Source organism: Notechis scutatus, chromosome 4, assembly GCF_049901735.1.
Source record: "Notechis scutatus isolate UNSWTSFEM ecotype Mainland chromosome 4, rNotScu1.2, whole genome shotgun sequence".
Lineage (NCBI taxonomy): Eukaryota > Metazoa > Chordata > Lepidosauria > Squamata > Elapidae > Notechis > Notechis scutatus.
In genome coordinates this window covers 169,020,857-169,036,183 of record NC_142012.1, presented here as the reverse complement: position 1 = coordinate 169,036,183, position 15,327 = coordinate 169,020,857, and the positions used below count along the sequence as shown (strand labels likewise).

General features: G+C 60.8%; 1 protein-coding gene across 1 annotated transcript in view; it reads right to left on the bottom strand.

The window, feature by feature from the left end:
* Nucleotides 1-7,289: 7,289 nt before the first annotated feature.
* The window catches only part of OPA1 (OPA1 mitochondrial dynamin like GTPase), a 55,177-nt gene continuing 47,139 nt past the window's right edge, over nucleotides 7,290-15,327 (bottom strand). The window contains exons 28-31 of the mRNA XM_087965641.1: nucleotides 14,417-14,510; nucleotides 13,616-13,726; nucleotides 8,572-8,651; nucleotides 7,290-7,662 (exon numbers count right to left, since the gene is read on the bottom strand). Coding sequence (XP_087821767.1) covers nucleotides 8,584-8,651; nucleotides 13,616-13,726; nucleotides 14,417-14,510 — 273 coding nt within the window. The 3' untranslated portion in view covers nucleotides 7,290-7,662; nucleotides 8,572-8,583. The remainder of the gene's footprint in view (nucleotides 7,663-8,571; nucleotides 8,652-13,615; nucleotides 13,727-14,416; nucleotides 14,511-15,327) is intronic.

Here is a 15,327-nt window from a genome sequence, read left to right as displayed (position 1 = left end):
GCAGCAGGGGAAGCCCCGCATCCTGGCCCTGGGGCAGCCGAGCAGGAAAATGGGGCTGTGGCACAAGCGAGGAGGAAGGAGGAGGAGGAGGAGGAGGAGGAGGAGGAGGCAGCCACACCGGGTCTCCTGCTCCAAGGAAAGGGCCCCCTTGGGCAATAGGAGCCAGCCACACCTGTGTGGCAGCTGCCAAAAAGGCCAAGGCAGCTCTATGCTGCATCAACAGAGGGGCAGCATTAAGATCATGTCAAGTATTAGGACCGCTTTACGAGGCCTGGTAAGATCACACTTGGAATCCTGCTTCCTGTTTTGGTTGTCCTGCTATAAGAGGTTGAGGCTCTGGAAGGAGAGCAGGGAAGAGCAACCAGGATGTCGAGGGGGCTGGAGGCTAAAATGGATGATGAGCGGTTGCAGGAACCGGGCCTGGCTCGTCTCGGGAAGAGGAGGAAGGACCAGGGGAGGCAGGAGAGCCGCCTTCCAATACTTGAGGGGCTGCCCCACAGAAGAGGGAGCCAAGCTCTTCCCCAAAGCACCCAAAGGCAGGAGAAGCAGCAACGGGTGGAAACTCACCAAGGAGAGAAGAAACGTCCTGACAGCGAAGACAATTAACCGGTGGAATGAAGTTGCAAGGGAGGGTAAAGGCTGGCCGGCCCATCAGCCTGGATGAGCCGACCAGGAAGGGCTCCGCTTAGTGGGGGGGACTCCCTGCCCAGGAGGGAGAGATGCCAGCACCCCACTGCTCCAGGGGCTCCTGTGTCCTGAGGTGCTCTTGGCTTCGGGGCAGCAGGCCGAGGGCTCGAGGGAGAGCAAACAGGGACTCCCACAGCCATTGGGGCTGTTTATACTCAGAGCCATAAAACTCAGAGCCCCTCGTGAAGCCGCACTTCAGGGGGACAAAAGGCGGCCGTGGGGCTTGTTGGGGCCCTTGAGCTCAAGCTGTTAGTCCAATATTTGGCCCGAGGAAGCTGAGCGAGCCTCAGGCAGGAGGAAGGATCCCTTCGCTTGCCCTCCTGGCATAGCCTGAACTGAGCACTGTCCATCTGCTCGTCCAAGCCTCTGCCGGAGGAGGAGGAGGAGGAGGAGGGAGGAAGCAGCTGGCATTTGCCTAGTTCTTCCCTGGCCCCCTTGCACCCTCTTCCCCTTGCGCAGCAGCTCAGCACCCCAAAGGCAAGAGAGAGAGAGAGAGCTACCCAGCCACTAGAGGGGGAGAGAGAGAGAGAGAGAGAGAGAGAGACCAAGCACTGAGCCCTTTGTTGCCACCCAGTGACCACCCGGAGATTTGCAGCCCAGCTGGTCACTGCCGTACATTTACCCAAACATAAGGCAGTTTTGTGAACTCTGCAGTCCTTCAATAAATGTCGTGGTTGTTAAGCAAACCCATTCGCTATGGCTTGGCTTTGCCAGAAATCAGAAGTAAGTGCCTGTTTTCAGCAAAGGGTCCGCCGGACATCGCAAAGGGCTGCAAAAGAGCCGAAGTCCCTGGATTGCGGGACGAGGGTCCGAGGATTGGAACTTTGGGTCTGGGTTGTAAGTCCCCCTTTTGAGGTAGGTCGTACCTTTGAATGGTCAGTAAGTGGTTGTTACTGGACGATTTCCTGTGACCCAAAAGAGGATGGGCGGGACGGCCTTGCCCCATCCTTTCTTCCATGGGTTTTTCTCCATTTCTTCTCCAGAGGGAGCAGACAGAAGAGCCCCCAATAAAAGCAACTTGGCAACCTCTCCTATCCTAAAAAGTGCAGGTGTCAAAAGTAAACATCTGAAGGGGGGAGGCTTGGCGTGAGGAAAGAGGCAGCGGGCGTCTCCTCCTGCCCACCAGGCCTCCCTCTGCATGGCTGGATGCCCCCCCAGGGCAGAAGCAGAGCCTGACCGGCTGATTTAGCAAGGAGGGGGAGGCAGGACATGGGGAGAGGAGCCTTGCGGCTGGGGGTGGGGGCTCCCCCTAAGCCCTTCAGCACTGGTGGCAGCTTCCAGGCTGCCTTCAAGGGGAGCCCCGTCTGTAATCCATGGAGACAATTCCCCAGCTGGGAGCCCCGAGTCCCCAGGGCCTGGCACATCTTGGGGGCCTTCAGCCTGGTCTCCCTGCTGCCACCGGGCTGCCCTTCACCCAGCGCAGTCCGAAAGTCCCACCTGCCCTCGGACCGGGGCTCCCTCCACTGCTGCCGGCCTGGGGCTCCCTTGGTGGTGGTGGGCGTGCAGTGTGTGGGGCACAGAGACTCCTTCCTTCCAGGGGCCTGGAGGCCTCACCTGCCCCGCTCGCCCCCTTGCACGAGGCTCTGCTGCAGGGCAGGCGTGCAACCGAGAGAGCGAGGAGCGCTTGTCCCACCTGAGCTGGCGCTGGGGGCTGCCCTGCACTCTCCCCTCCCCTCCCCTGGCCTTTCCTTGCAAGGGGGGGAGGGCCGGTGTGTGTGTGTGTGTTGACACCTCGGGCTCTTTCTGCTCCGGTGGGCGCAGACAAGGTGGGCATTAACTCCCCTCATGCAAAACTCATGAGAAACAAAAGGCCGGAGATGCCACTCAGCCCCTGACAAGGCGGCCAACAAACAGGGCAGGAACCCCGGCACAAAGGGCTGCCCCCCCCCCGCCTGAATTAATTTACCTACCTCAGAGCCCATTCAGGGAGAGGGCGGGGCGGGGGGGGGGAATGTCGCTCTGGGGGTCGCCTGTTACAAGGCAAGATTGGACTGGCCTCCGCCTGCCTGCCCTGCCGGCCCTTTGTTGCCACATAATAGGCATAAAAAGGAGGGTGTGTGTGTGCTGGGGGGGTGAGACCCCCCCCTCCAGTGCAGCAGGGATGGAACTGAGCCTTTGCAAATGCAAAACGTCTTCCTGGCTTCCTGGTCGCTGATGCTGGCAGGAGGGAGAGGAATTGGGGCTGGGGGAGGCAGGGGAGGAGCTCCCCGAGTTTGGCTCTAAGGGGAACCCCCAAGGCCTTGTGTGTGTGTGTGGGGGGGGGGTCAAACCCCCTTAGAAGACAGTGGCCTGTTCAACCACTGGACCTGGTGGCCCTTGGCTGGGCAACGTGGGGCTGCAGAGGCCCCCACCCACGTCCATCCATGGGCCTCCCCAGTGCTGGGCAGGCAAGGGGCCGGGGCCTCAGTCAGGGAGCCTGGAAGAAAAATGGCCCTTTGCCAGTGTCCCCCTCCCTGGCCAACCCTAAAAGTCATGCCCCCCCAGTGGCAGAGAAGAAGGGACCCCGGTCTGATCAATGGAAGACGACCACAAGCACAACCTCTCTGTGTTTTTATTTATTTAGTGAGCCCTTCTTTTTACCTTTGGATTCCTTCCATTTGGGGGCCTTGGGGGGCCTCTCTGGTGGGCCTAAATCCAGGGAAGGATCAAGACCCCTTTTTCAAATCTTCACCCTGAAATATCGGAGTGGTGCCTTTTAAGGCTCGGTCCAAGAAAAGCCCCCCGCCCCCCCGGTTTTCCTCTCCCTTCTCCCTCTCTCCAATTAAATTTCTGCCTAAATATCCTATTGGCAAAAAAATTGGGCATGGATCAATCAACAGACCAGTGAGACACTGCAGGTTCTGTATTAAAATAAAGTGTAGAATAATGAGGATAATTTTAATTCTCTTTTATGTAGAATGTAGCTGGCTTGAGTAATTAAAATAAAAATCCATTTTCTTTGCACTTAGGGACTGCCATAAAATCCCCCCCTCCGTGTTTTACCCAAGGAATCCATCCCTGCTAATTAAAGAAGGGGGAGGGGGGGTTAGCACTGTACAGAAAGACCGAAGGCAGAAGACGTTTTTTAAGCTTGGATTTGTAGAATAACATTTCTTCCTCCCCCCATGAGAGAGCAGCGAGTAACTCCTCCGACCTGCTTACTAATTTCAATTTTCTTTCCTTGTGCACCAGCATCAGAAGAGTCAAGCCCTGGCATCATCCTGGCTCTTCATTATCAGTGATATAAGAGCGTCTATGGAGATTCTCAGTCACAGAACATGGAATAATAGAGTTGGAAGGGACCTTGGAGGTCTTCTAGTCCAGCCCTCTACCATTCCAGACAAGGGACTGGCTCGTCTCTTCTTCAGAGCCTCCCGTGATGGAGCAGCCACAACCTCTGCAGGGAAGCTGTTGCCCTGGTTGTCCTCCCTGTTAGGAATTTCCTCTCTTTAGTTCCAGGTTGCTTCTCTCCTGGGTGAGTTTCCATCCGTTGTTTCTTGTCCTGCCCTCGGGGGGCGGCGCTTTGGAGAAGAGGCTGACCCCCTCCTCTTCCTTGGGGCAGCCCCTCAGATCCTGGAATGCTGCTGTCACGCCACCTCTAGGCCTGCTTTGAATTAAGCCAGGCATATCCAGTACCCACAAGCCTTCTTCGCATGTTTTAGTCTCCAGGCCTGAGTCGCTCTTCTCTGCACTTTTTCCAAACGTCTTTTCTGTACGGTGGTGACCAAAACGGGAGGCAAGGATTCCAGGTGTGGCCTTACGGAGGCTTTATACAGCGGTGCTCACCCTTCGCGTGATCTTCCTCCGATGCCTCTCTTGATACAACCCAGGGATCGTGTCGGCTCACCATCGTTCTCAGTGACGGAAGAGGGTCTGTGATCCTCGGTCCCCAAAGTGCTTTTTTCAATGAGGCTTCCTTGGTCTTTCCTTGCAGGCGTTTCCCTTCCCATCCAAGAAGCTTCTTCAGTTCTGACTGGACGGTGGGGAGGGGAGGATCCCTTCCAATTGCCCGTTGTAATGAAAGCACCTTCCGGGCTGTGAAGTCCAAGGCCCCAGAAAAAGCCCCCTCTTTGGGGGGAAGGGAGAGCTGGGTCCTCCCCATGGCAAGCAGCCCCGGGGGAGGTGGGGGGCCTGGGAGGCTCAGCAAGGCCGCTCTGGCTCCTCCAGGGAGAGGGGAAACTTGCAGGGTTAGGGCTTCACATTGGGGGGGGGGGAGGTTGAGGGAGGGAGGAGGGGGAGGAGGTGGGGTCCCTTATTCAGCTAGTTATTAATGCCCCCCCCCCGTTCTCATCCTCCTCCTTCCTTCCGCATCTTCTAGTTGGGGCTGAGCACTTGGGGCTTCATAGTATTTTATTTATATATCATCTATAGGTTTTGTATATGGGCAGTCCTCGACGTACAACAGTTCGCTTAGCGGCCGTTTGAAGTTACAAGGGTGCTGAATTGAGACCTTTGGCCGTTTCCCACATCGTGACCCTTGCAGACTCCCCAGGGTCAAGGGATGGAAATTCAGACAGTCAGCAACTGTCTCACGGTTATGACGGCCGCAGCGTCCCCGGGTCACGCGATCCCCCTTTGGCGACCTTCCGGCAAGCCAAGCCAATTCACTTAACGACCGCGTGGCTGATTTAACAGCTGCAGTGATCCATTCAAGAAACGTGGCAAGAAAAGGCGGAAGACGGGGGAAAACTCACTTCCGTTTCTCACTTAGCAACAGAAATGTTGGGCTCAATTGTGGCTGTAAGTTGAGGACTCTGCCTGTATTAAGTCGCCTTGTCAATGCTGGAAGCCTCCCAGAGTCCCCCTGGGGTACGATGGGGGGCGGGGTAAAGTTTACAAACCAACCCAAAGCGGGAGGAGATGCAGGACTCCGGGAGGAGGGGATGCAGGGAGAGGCTGGGACAAGCTGGGCCTCTTCCTTAAACCAGAGGAGGAAACCCAGCCGCTGCTCCCACCCCCCCCCGCCCTAGTGTGGGGGGGGCAGGGCTCCCTCTCCCCACAGGTGTTGGCTGGAAGGGCCCCGCCCAGCCTCTCCTGCTGGCTGAGCCCCCTCTGGGTGCGGAGAGGGACCCCCCCCCGCCTCCTTGGGACAGGAAGGATGGGGTGGTGGTGGTGGTGTGTGTGTGTGTGCTCAACACCTGCCTTTTCCTTCTTCTTCTTCTTCCCTTCGTGGCCCCTGCATTCCAGGATCGCTTTCAGAGGGACGTGGCCTGAAGACACGGATCAGCAGGGGAGGTTTGTAACCAAGGAGGCCACGAGAGGGAGGGAGAAGCCGACATGCTGCTGCTCCTTACAGCGACGATGCAAGGCCGCCTCTCCTTCTCCCTCTGGGTCTTTTAACAGATTCCTCCTCCTCCTCTTTGCTCTCTTGGAAGCTCTGGCATCAGGAAGGCCACCTGCCTTCCGGGACAATGGAGACGGTCAGCGGCTGCCTGGGGCCACTTTAAGACCAACTCCCAGAATTCCTTTCCTCAGCTTTGCTGGCGGAGGAATCCTGGGAGTTGAAGTCTTCAAGGGGCCCCAGTTGGAGACCCCTGGCCTAGGGAGCCTTCCGGGGTCTCAGCAGCAGGCCGAAGAGATGCTGCAGCCCGGGACATGCCAGGCAGGCCCTGGAGGAGCAGCCGGGCCGGGCCTGGGCCTGGCTTCAGAGCTGAAAGGATCCACCCTCAGGAGGGGCCTCCCTTGGCCAGGCAGGCAAGCAGGAGAAGAGGAAGCTGGGAAACGCAGAGAAATCTCAATCAGGGCCTCCTGGAGTTGTGGGCCTTCCAAAAGTCAGACTGGACAACCACCAGACCAGGGTGCACGGATAAGGCCTCCTGCTTTGGGCACAGGGGGGATTACACGGCAGACTAGATGACCTCTATGGGAACAGAGGGAGGGCAAAAGCGAGTTGCTCACTCGGGAGGGTGGAAAAGGCCGCTGCTGTTTCCGTGGGGTCTTTGAAGTTTCACAGATTGACAGAGTTGGAAGGGACCTGGGAGGTCATCTAGCCCAACCCCCCACCCAAGCAGGAGACCCTGCACTATTTCTGACCGAGGGCAGTCCAGTCTCTTCTTGGAAGCCTCCAGTGGTCAAGCTCCCACCCCTTCTGAAGGCAAGAAGTTCAGGACCCCTCAGGGGTCAATTCCTCCTCCTTCCACCAATGGCACAGGCCACTTTTGCCCTGGGCCAAGCGGGGCCATTTGCAGAGGCCGGAAGCCTTTAATTTGGGGGCTCAGGCAGCCCCCAGGGAGGAGGAGAAACTCCCGAGTGGTTCTCCCAGGGTCACGCATCACCCTGGATGGCTGAGCCCCCCCCCCGTGTTCCTCTGCTAGCCCCCTGGCCAGGTGGCCCTTTCAACCCATGATCCGGTTTCCAGAAAGATGGGAAGCTCTGCGGCTCCACCTGACAGCGGCATCCAAACAAGCGGCGAGCGCACGCAGTTTGCAGGAGGAGCCCCCTCTGCCAACCCGTGGGGACCATCGCTGGGGCTGCCTCTGCCGTCCTCAGGTGCCCTCCGGCCCGCCTGGAATCGCTCTGCCAGAGTTACAGGACTGTTCCCCGGGTGGGTGGGTGTGTGGAAGACCTCAGCCCACTGTGCCCACAGGCCCAGCCTCCCTCCGGAGGGGCTACAGACAGACGTAACAGAGGCCAACATTTTATTATTTTAAGCTCCTTGGTTTACACGCAGTTGGGGATGAAGGGGGAGGACGGAAGCCCCTCCCTCCTGCTTATCCCGCCTTCTTCCAAGTAAAAACAGAATTGCACCATCTGGACCCCACCCACAAGCGGCCACTTCAAGGACGCCACAGAAAGTCCCGGTTCCTCGCTTTGCTTCTCCTTCCGAAGAGCATCGATGAAGCGGCCACCTCCTCCTAAGAGCAGCACCTCCTTCTGGAACATTCCGGCAGAGTCCAAAACGGTTCAGCAGAGGGACGCTCACCACCACAAACCGCAGAGCAGCTGTTCCGCCCTCCCGGGAGCTTTTCCTTCCTTCCTTCCTTCCTTCCTTCCTTCCTTCCTTCCCACGGGAAAACAAGAGGCGTCCCACTGACCCGGGGAAGGAAAGACAAAGCGGCCATCCAGGCGGGCAGCTGCCCTCTCCCTTCCGCTTCTGGCCAGACTCAGCCCCTCCTCTGCTCCCCCGAGTTCTGGGTCCAAGCCACCCCAGGAGTTCCCAGGCAGGGACTGAAGGGGCTTCAAAGAAAGGGTGCCGGCCTCAGAGGCCGCTGGGACCCCGATTGGCAGGCCCAACCCTGGGGGTGCCAGGAGAATAAACCGAACTGCAGCCATCCCGGCCTCGGCTCCCTCAAAGGCGCTTTCTCCCAAAGGCAGCCGGACTGCGGCTTCTCCTGGAGGAGGACGAGGCTCCGCTTCTCACCCAAGAAGCCTCCTCGGTGGTCCTGGCATCTGGCATTCCTCCCCTCCCCGCAGGGGAAGAAGCAAAAGGTCTTCCTCCTCCTCCTCCTCCTCCCAAGGGGAAAAACGGTCCGGTTGCCTTTGGGCAAAAGCACCTTTAAGACAATAAAGAGCAAAGTTGGGAGGGACCCTGGAGGTCTTCTAGTCCAACCCCCTGCTCAGGTAGGAGACTCTCTACCGTCCCAGACAAACGGCCGTCCAATCTCTCCTTAAAAGCCTCCAGGGTTGGAGCCCCCAGGCAGGAAATTCCTCCTTCGCTCTCGGCGGCTTCCACCCATCATTCTGGCCTTCCGGTGCCTTGGGGAACAGGTGGACCCCCCTCTTCCTTGGGGCAGCCCCTCAAGCACCGGACGAGCGCCATCCCGTCCCCCCTGGTCCTTCTTAATCAGGAGGATCCATTTCAGACCCCCCCGCTGCAGCCCAGGAGGTCCCGGCTGGAGAGCGGGAGAGGCAACGTGTGGCCAGGCCAACCTGAGTCCTTTCATCCAAGCAGCTCAGCAGCCTCACCTGGGGAAGCCGTCACTTCTCCTCCTGATGAAGGGCTTCGATGAAGACTTCCAGCTTCTCCTGGATCTCCCGGACTTTTTCTGGGGAAAGAAATCCAGTCCCTGCCTTAAGGGAGTCCGGGCAGGGTCTCCGATTCCTCCGCGGTCATTGGAGGACCGACTGCAGGCCCCACCGTAGCCGAGCTCCCTGACCTGCTTCCTCCCACCCACTTCCTGGGGGCTCTCCAAACCTGGCTCCTCTAAGGCTTGTGGACTTCAACTCCCAGAATTCCCCAGCCAGTTGGAGGCTGCTGATCTGGGGGGGGGAGGGGGGGGGGCTGGACAGAAAGCCGGCAAGAGCTTAAACTTGGGACACCTCGAATTTCATTTAGTAGAGTTTTCATTTAAATTCATCACTTAGGGAAAAAAAGGAGTTTGCACAATTGTCTTCCATAGCATGTTATCAGTTATCTTCGTTTCCGGAAACTCCCAGAAGTACAATTCAAACGCGTGAAAATTGAGGATGGGGGTGTGAGCCAAATCCTGCCTCCCCCCAGCAGGGAAGCCGGGCCCTCTCCGAAAGGTGCCCCCCCCAGTGCTTCTCCAGCAGGCGGGATGTGCCAAAGGCCTTGAACTCTGACCACGGGGGACCCCCAGGAAAAGGAGGAGCAATGCGGGAATCCAGTGTGGGAATCCAGGCGGCGCTCCTCGCCCGTCAAAACACAGAAGGACGACCTGCCAGAGGCCAAGATTGGTGCCCTGGGCAGAAGGGCTGCCGAGACAAGCAGCCACCCAGCCCTGTCTCCCTGGCAGGGCCAGGAACCGGGAGAGCCAGGGCAGATTCTGGACCTGGGAGGCAGCGAGGTGCCCAGCTGGCCAGGTGCAGCCCCGGCCTTATTCTTTCCTCAGGGGCACCTGGAGATCTGCCGATCTGGATTCTGTGCCAACCTGGAGCCCTACCCCTGCTTTGCCAGTCGTTCGGGCCTGCCTGTTATAAGTATCGGCTGCCCACCTTGTCCCAAGGCAACTCTCTGCCCCCCTCTTGCTCCTCCAGAGGTCGAGGAAGGACGCCAGGCAATGCCCCCCGGGGAGGGCGGGAGAGGAACACCCTGGTTCTCCCAACACAAGGCCCCCCACCCCCGAGGCACCAAGCCCCCGTCCCAGCCACAAGGCGCAGGCCCCCGCAGCAGCCGAATGCCCGGCTCCCGCCATTGACTGGGTGTTTGCTCAAGAGATGAGCCGTCCCAGGCCCTCCCCGGGTCACGGATATCCCCATAATCCTCCCTCCCAAGGCTGCCATTCAGCGGCTTCAGAGGGCCTTTCATCCCTGCAGCCCCGCTTTGTCCCCCACATGAAACGGCATCCGTGGGCCACTCGCCTCCTGGGCATTAATCCGCTGATCCGGGCTCAGCCACAGGCTAATTGAGCTGTAATGAGGGTCTGAACACACAGGGAGACCCTGCCCCACGGGGCCGAGGGGGGCTGCTCCGCTCACGGTGGGAAGGGGCCTTCGGGATCAGCCGGGGGCACCAGCCGGGCCTCGCAAAATGCAGCCGTGGGCATCTTGGCCCTCAGGACCAATCCGTCAGAATACAGCTGGGAGGGACCCTGGAGGTCTTCTAGACCCTACACTACTTGACTCCAGTGGCTGTCCGGTCTCTTCTTAAAAACCTCCAGGGATGCAGCTCCCACATCCCCTGAAGACGAAGCCGGATAATCGTCCTCCCAGTTAGGAAGTTTCTTCTCCCCTGGACGACCCTGTTGTTTCTCCTCCTGCCTTCAGGCGCTTTGGAGCCCCCTCCTCCTCCTCTCTGGGGCAGCCCTCGAATACCGGGAGATGCTCTCCTGGTCCTTCCCTTCCCTAGGCCAGCCAAACTCTCCAGGCCCTGCAACCGTTCTTCACATAGTCTCCAGGCCTTTGAGTGTCCTCGGCCCTTTCCCCAAGCGAAGTGGGCAGGGGGTGCAGCTGAAATGCCCTCCAGGAAGACGGGGGCACCCACGAAACCCCTGTTAAAGGCACCCAGGGAGGCTGCAGGCCCTCAACCGCCAATCCCCCCAGGACCACCAGCCGAGACCCCCCTCCCTGGGACCCTGCCTTGGCTGCTGCGCCACAGGGAGGACCCCTGGAGTGGAGCGATCTGAATGGCTGCGTGACAGGAAGGCCCCCCTTGGGCTCGGCCCAGAGGAAAAGGCCAAAGGGGGGTGGAGGCAGGACCCCATCCATCACCAGCAGGGAGATTGATGGGCAGCGCCTCCCCCGCCCCTCCCTCCCAGGCTGGAAACCAGATGGGGGTGGAGGGGGCAGGCGGAGGGTCAGGGCAAGGCGGGAGGGACGCCCGTCGGAGGCCTTTGTGCTGCCAGCAGAGAAAGCGGTCAAGACGGAAACGGGGGAGGGGGCCTTTCTCGGCTGGGCCACAAAGGCCGGCCCTGTCCCTGTTCGACGTCCCCCTGACGGGCGGGAGAAAGAGGGGCTGGTCCAGGCTCTGCCCCCCGCCTGGGATTCCCCGAGAGGCCTTGTGGTCTTCCTCCTCCAGCCTCCACCCCCGGGGGGAGAAGCCCTTGGAGCGGGAGGGGCAGCAGCCCAGGGAGAGCCAGGGCGAGGGGGCACCCAGAGCCTCCAAAGGCCCCCCAGTCCGGCCCAGCTGGAGCCACGGGAAGCACCCCGGGCAGCCTCTGGGGCGGACACGGAGTGGGGGCCCCTCCCCACGGGCCTTGCACACCCTGCTCGCTCCGGGCCAGGACAGGCTCCCACCAATGGGGGTCCGGGCCAAGCTTGGAGGAGACGGAGCAGCTCCCTCCCTCTCCCAGCCTGGCAACCTTTAAGACCCGACCACACCCCCCCCAGCGGCCGAAGGAATCCCAGGGCCAGCTGCCAGAACGGAGGGGAAACTGGGGCTTTCCCGGGAGGAGGGTCTGGGTCAGAGAGAGGAGGGGTCCCCCTGCCAGGGCGGAGGGGGAGCCCAGAAGGTGCCCCCGAGTCCCTGCCCACCGCCCCAGGGATGCCAGGGGAGGGGAAGCGGAGAGCTGAACCCAACCAACCTCCCCCGCAGCTCCAGCCCCAGGAGGGGCACTTGCCGGCACTTCCCCAAGGCTCCCAGGCAAGGGGTTGAGGGGCTCCTGGGGGTGGGGTGGGGGCTGCAACCAGCCCCTTTCCTCTCCCCTCCAGGCCTCTGCTAGTCCCTGCGCTTAGAGGTCGGTTTCAACAAGTAGGAAGCTGTGGGGGGGGGGGATTCCTGGCGAAAGGAGATCTCCGCTCTCGCCCAGGGAGGGAGGGGTGTGTGTGTGTGTGTGTAGAAGTACCTGGAGCTGCCAGGATGCTTTCTGGGGGGATCCCCAAGGGAGGAGGAGCAGCCCTGTAGTCCCCAGAGGAAGAGCCAGGTGACACTTTGGAGACCAACTAGATGATCTTTGATTGCTACTTTTATGAAGCAGCTGAGGGGGCTGATCAGGGTGCCACGGAAAGCCCTTGACCCCCCCTCCCCCAATTCCCTCCCAGGGACCATGAGCAGATTTGGGAGGATCAGTGAGGGCAGGTAGGAAGACCCCCACATGCCATGACCAGAGGGGGCTCCATGGCCGCTTTCAACAGGCTGATGCTCTGCGCTGACCCCCCCCCCGTCTCAAGGCCAGAGGGGGCCACGGCTGCCCGCTTCCCAGGGCTCCTCCCGCCACAAAGACCGACTGCCTTACAGTCCTCGACCTACGGCCCCACTTGAGCCCAGGAGGCCGGTTGCTCAGAGGGACAGGAGTTTGGTGCGTTTTGTCCCTTTGGGCGGCTTTTCCTGCCAGGCGTGTTGAGTGGATCCCTGGGGGGGTCACAACAGCCCCCCGGCTGGGAAGGGATTTCTCCCCTCGACTCGGCTTGTCAGGAGGCCCCAAAAGTGGGCCATGTGACCCAGGGACACGGCAGCCGTCGTAAGTACGAGTCAGTTGTGCAATGTCCGAATGTCAATCGCGGGACCAGGGAGAGGCTGCAATGGTTGTAAGTGTGGAAAATGGCCCTAAGTCACTTTTTTCTCACTGTCGTAACTTTGAACAGTCACTAAAGGAACCGTTGTTAAGTGAGGCCTCCCTGTGCGTGGTTTCTGCTCAGCCGAAGACCCCGAGAGCCAGAAAGGCTCCAAGGCCTCCCCGGGGCTTTCAGGCACCGGGAGGATTCGGTCTGGCCGAGACCCTCCTGTGGCAGAGAGGAAGCTGCGCCTGGAGGGGGCCTGGGCAGGCTGGGGGTGGCAGCACCTCCCCCCTTCCAGGGCAGCCTCTGCAGAGCCAAGACCCCCGGCTGGGGAGGCTCTGGCTGGGCCAGGAAACGCTCCTCCAGCCAGCACAACCCCCACGGAGGTTCTCCCCCCGCCCTTTGCCTGGCCTGGCAGGAACCTGGCCGCCCTCCCCACCCAGAAGGCACCCGCCTTTCTTTTGGGGAGGGGGCAAACACAGCAGCTGGCGAAGGAGACCCCCCGCAGCCATGGACTTCCCCCTTTCCCCGCTGCCTGCAGGAGGGAACCCTGGGAAGGGCTGGTCGGAAGGGGAGCCGAGTGGAGAGCACCCCGTGTCCTGGGTTAGGGTGCTGACGAGGAGGAACTCAAGGACACCCCCGAGAGGGCAAGCCCCCCATGGGCAGAGAGCAGGGCCCCCTCCCTTCCAGCCCTGATGAGGTTCTCCAGTCGGGTAACGAAGCGCCTGTGGGAACACCGCCCAAAGAGCCCCAAGGGACCCCGCGATCCTCCTCCTCCTCCTAGCCAACCCCTCGGCCTTCGAGCACTGACGAGGTTCCATAGTTGGGCAATGAAACGTCCGTAAGGGAGAGAGCCCCAAGGACCCCACAGACGCCCCCTCCTCCTCCCTCCCAGCGTGGAGGCTTTCCCCTGGTTGGGCCGGGAAAGGCCTGCAGGAAAACCGCCAGGCCCAGAGAGCCCCAAGGACACCCCCCCGCCCTCCTCCCCGGCTGGAGGAGCCCCGGGACCAGGAAGGCTCCCAGGGGAGGCTGGCTCAGGCGAGGCGGGAGGGGCTTCCTGGGCCAAGCCCCACCCCCGCAGGAAGGGCCCAGGACTGGAGCCGGGGCTACTCACTGAGGTCCTCGGCCAGCTGCACTCGCTTCCCCGTCAGGAGCGTCACCTTCTTCCCACCGTCCTCCGCAAAGTCCTCCAGCACTTCCTTGACGTTCTTCTCCAGGCGCCTGACTGCGGGGGGGCGGGGTTAGCAAAGCGGCTCCTGCGGGGGGAGGGGGGCACGGTCCGGTATCCCCCCACCCTGAAAGGCAGCCGGGGTTTGTCCTCCAGGCCCCAAAGGTGCTTTTCTTTCTTTCCCCTCCTGCAGGAGGCGACTGGACTTCCTTGGGTTCCCTTGAAGATGTTTCGCTTCTCATCCAGGAAGCTTCCTGAGCTCTGACATCCGGATGAGAAGCGAAACCTCTCCAAGGGACAAAGAGCCACCTTGGGGACAAGAAGACCCGTCCGCAGGACGTCAAAGGGGCTCAGCAGAGAGGGACCCAGGGGGCCAGAGGGCACCTCCGGAGGGACCCAGGGGTTGGAGTCCTACAGCACTCGGGGACTCCAACCTTGGCCACTTGGGGACTTCAACGCCCAGAGTTCCCCAGGCAGCTGGCTGAGGAATTCTGGGTGTTGAAGTCCCAAGGTTGGAGCCCCCGGATGCAGAGAAGGTGCCCTTCGGCCTTCGGGGCTCAGCACCTGGCAGGAATGGAGCCGCCGAGGCCAAGCAGCCGGTGGGGAGGGGAGGCTTCCCAGCTCCTGGAGGGGCCTCCGAGATCGAGCAAGGCTGAAGCAGCGGGCCGCTGGGCCTCCCACATCCCTCCCTCCCTGTCCCCCCCCCCCCCGCCAGAAGTCCAGAGAGAAGAAGGGAGGGGCTCCTACCTTCGGTGTTGGCCAGCTGCTGCCTCAGGGTGTTGGCGGTGATGGCCAGCATGCGCTGGATGCGCCAGAAGAGAACCACGTCGTTGCACTCCAGCTGGAATACCAGAGGGAGAACCACAGCGGTCAGGCCCGGAACCTGCTCATGGCAGTGTGTGTGGGGGTGTGAGGAGGGGGCTGCAAACCCAGCCCAGCCCAGCAGGCGAGTGGGGGGCTGAGTCCAGGAGAGCAGTAGACGCAGCCGCCGGGGAGATGGCTCTGCCGCACGGATTCCACCACCGAATTACAACTACGTTAAAATGCGAGAAAACTATTAAAATTCCCCTGCAACCTGCTGAACTAAAGCCGCCTTCCGGCTCCCCTACACAAAGGGAGCTTCTCTTTCCACAGGGTGTGTGTGTGTGTGTGTGTGTGTGTGTGTGTGTGTGTGGTGGCGTTCATCGGTCTGCATATAAATGGCAACAGGGCCCCCCACGGGATTAGAAAAAGAGCCACACATCCCAAAGAAAACAGCAACAAAACGCCCCTAAGGGACCCAGGCCAGCCCAGAATCCTTCGAGCCGCCACTAGAGAGGGGCCACGTGGCTTTTCCAGGCCACCCCGTTGGGACACCAAACTTGGCCGCTTGAAGGCTTCTGGACCCCCAGAATTCTCCCGCAGCATGGCCTAGTTTGGGGACCCCCTGGGCCTTGAGCCTTCCTCTGCTCACCCTACCTGGCAGGAGGAGGAGGAGGAGGCTTGCCCAGGGGCCCTCCCTGCTCCCCGAGTTGGGGGTTTCTTGCAGGCGTCCCGTGACCCAAACTAGGTCGCCCAGGTCATTAGGACACCAGCACGGATGACGTGGCCTAGTGGGGTCGTGGGACGCCTGCAAAGGAAGCCCCCAACTCGGGGAGCAGGAAGGGCTGCTCAGCTCA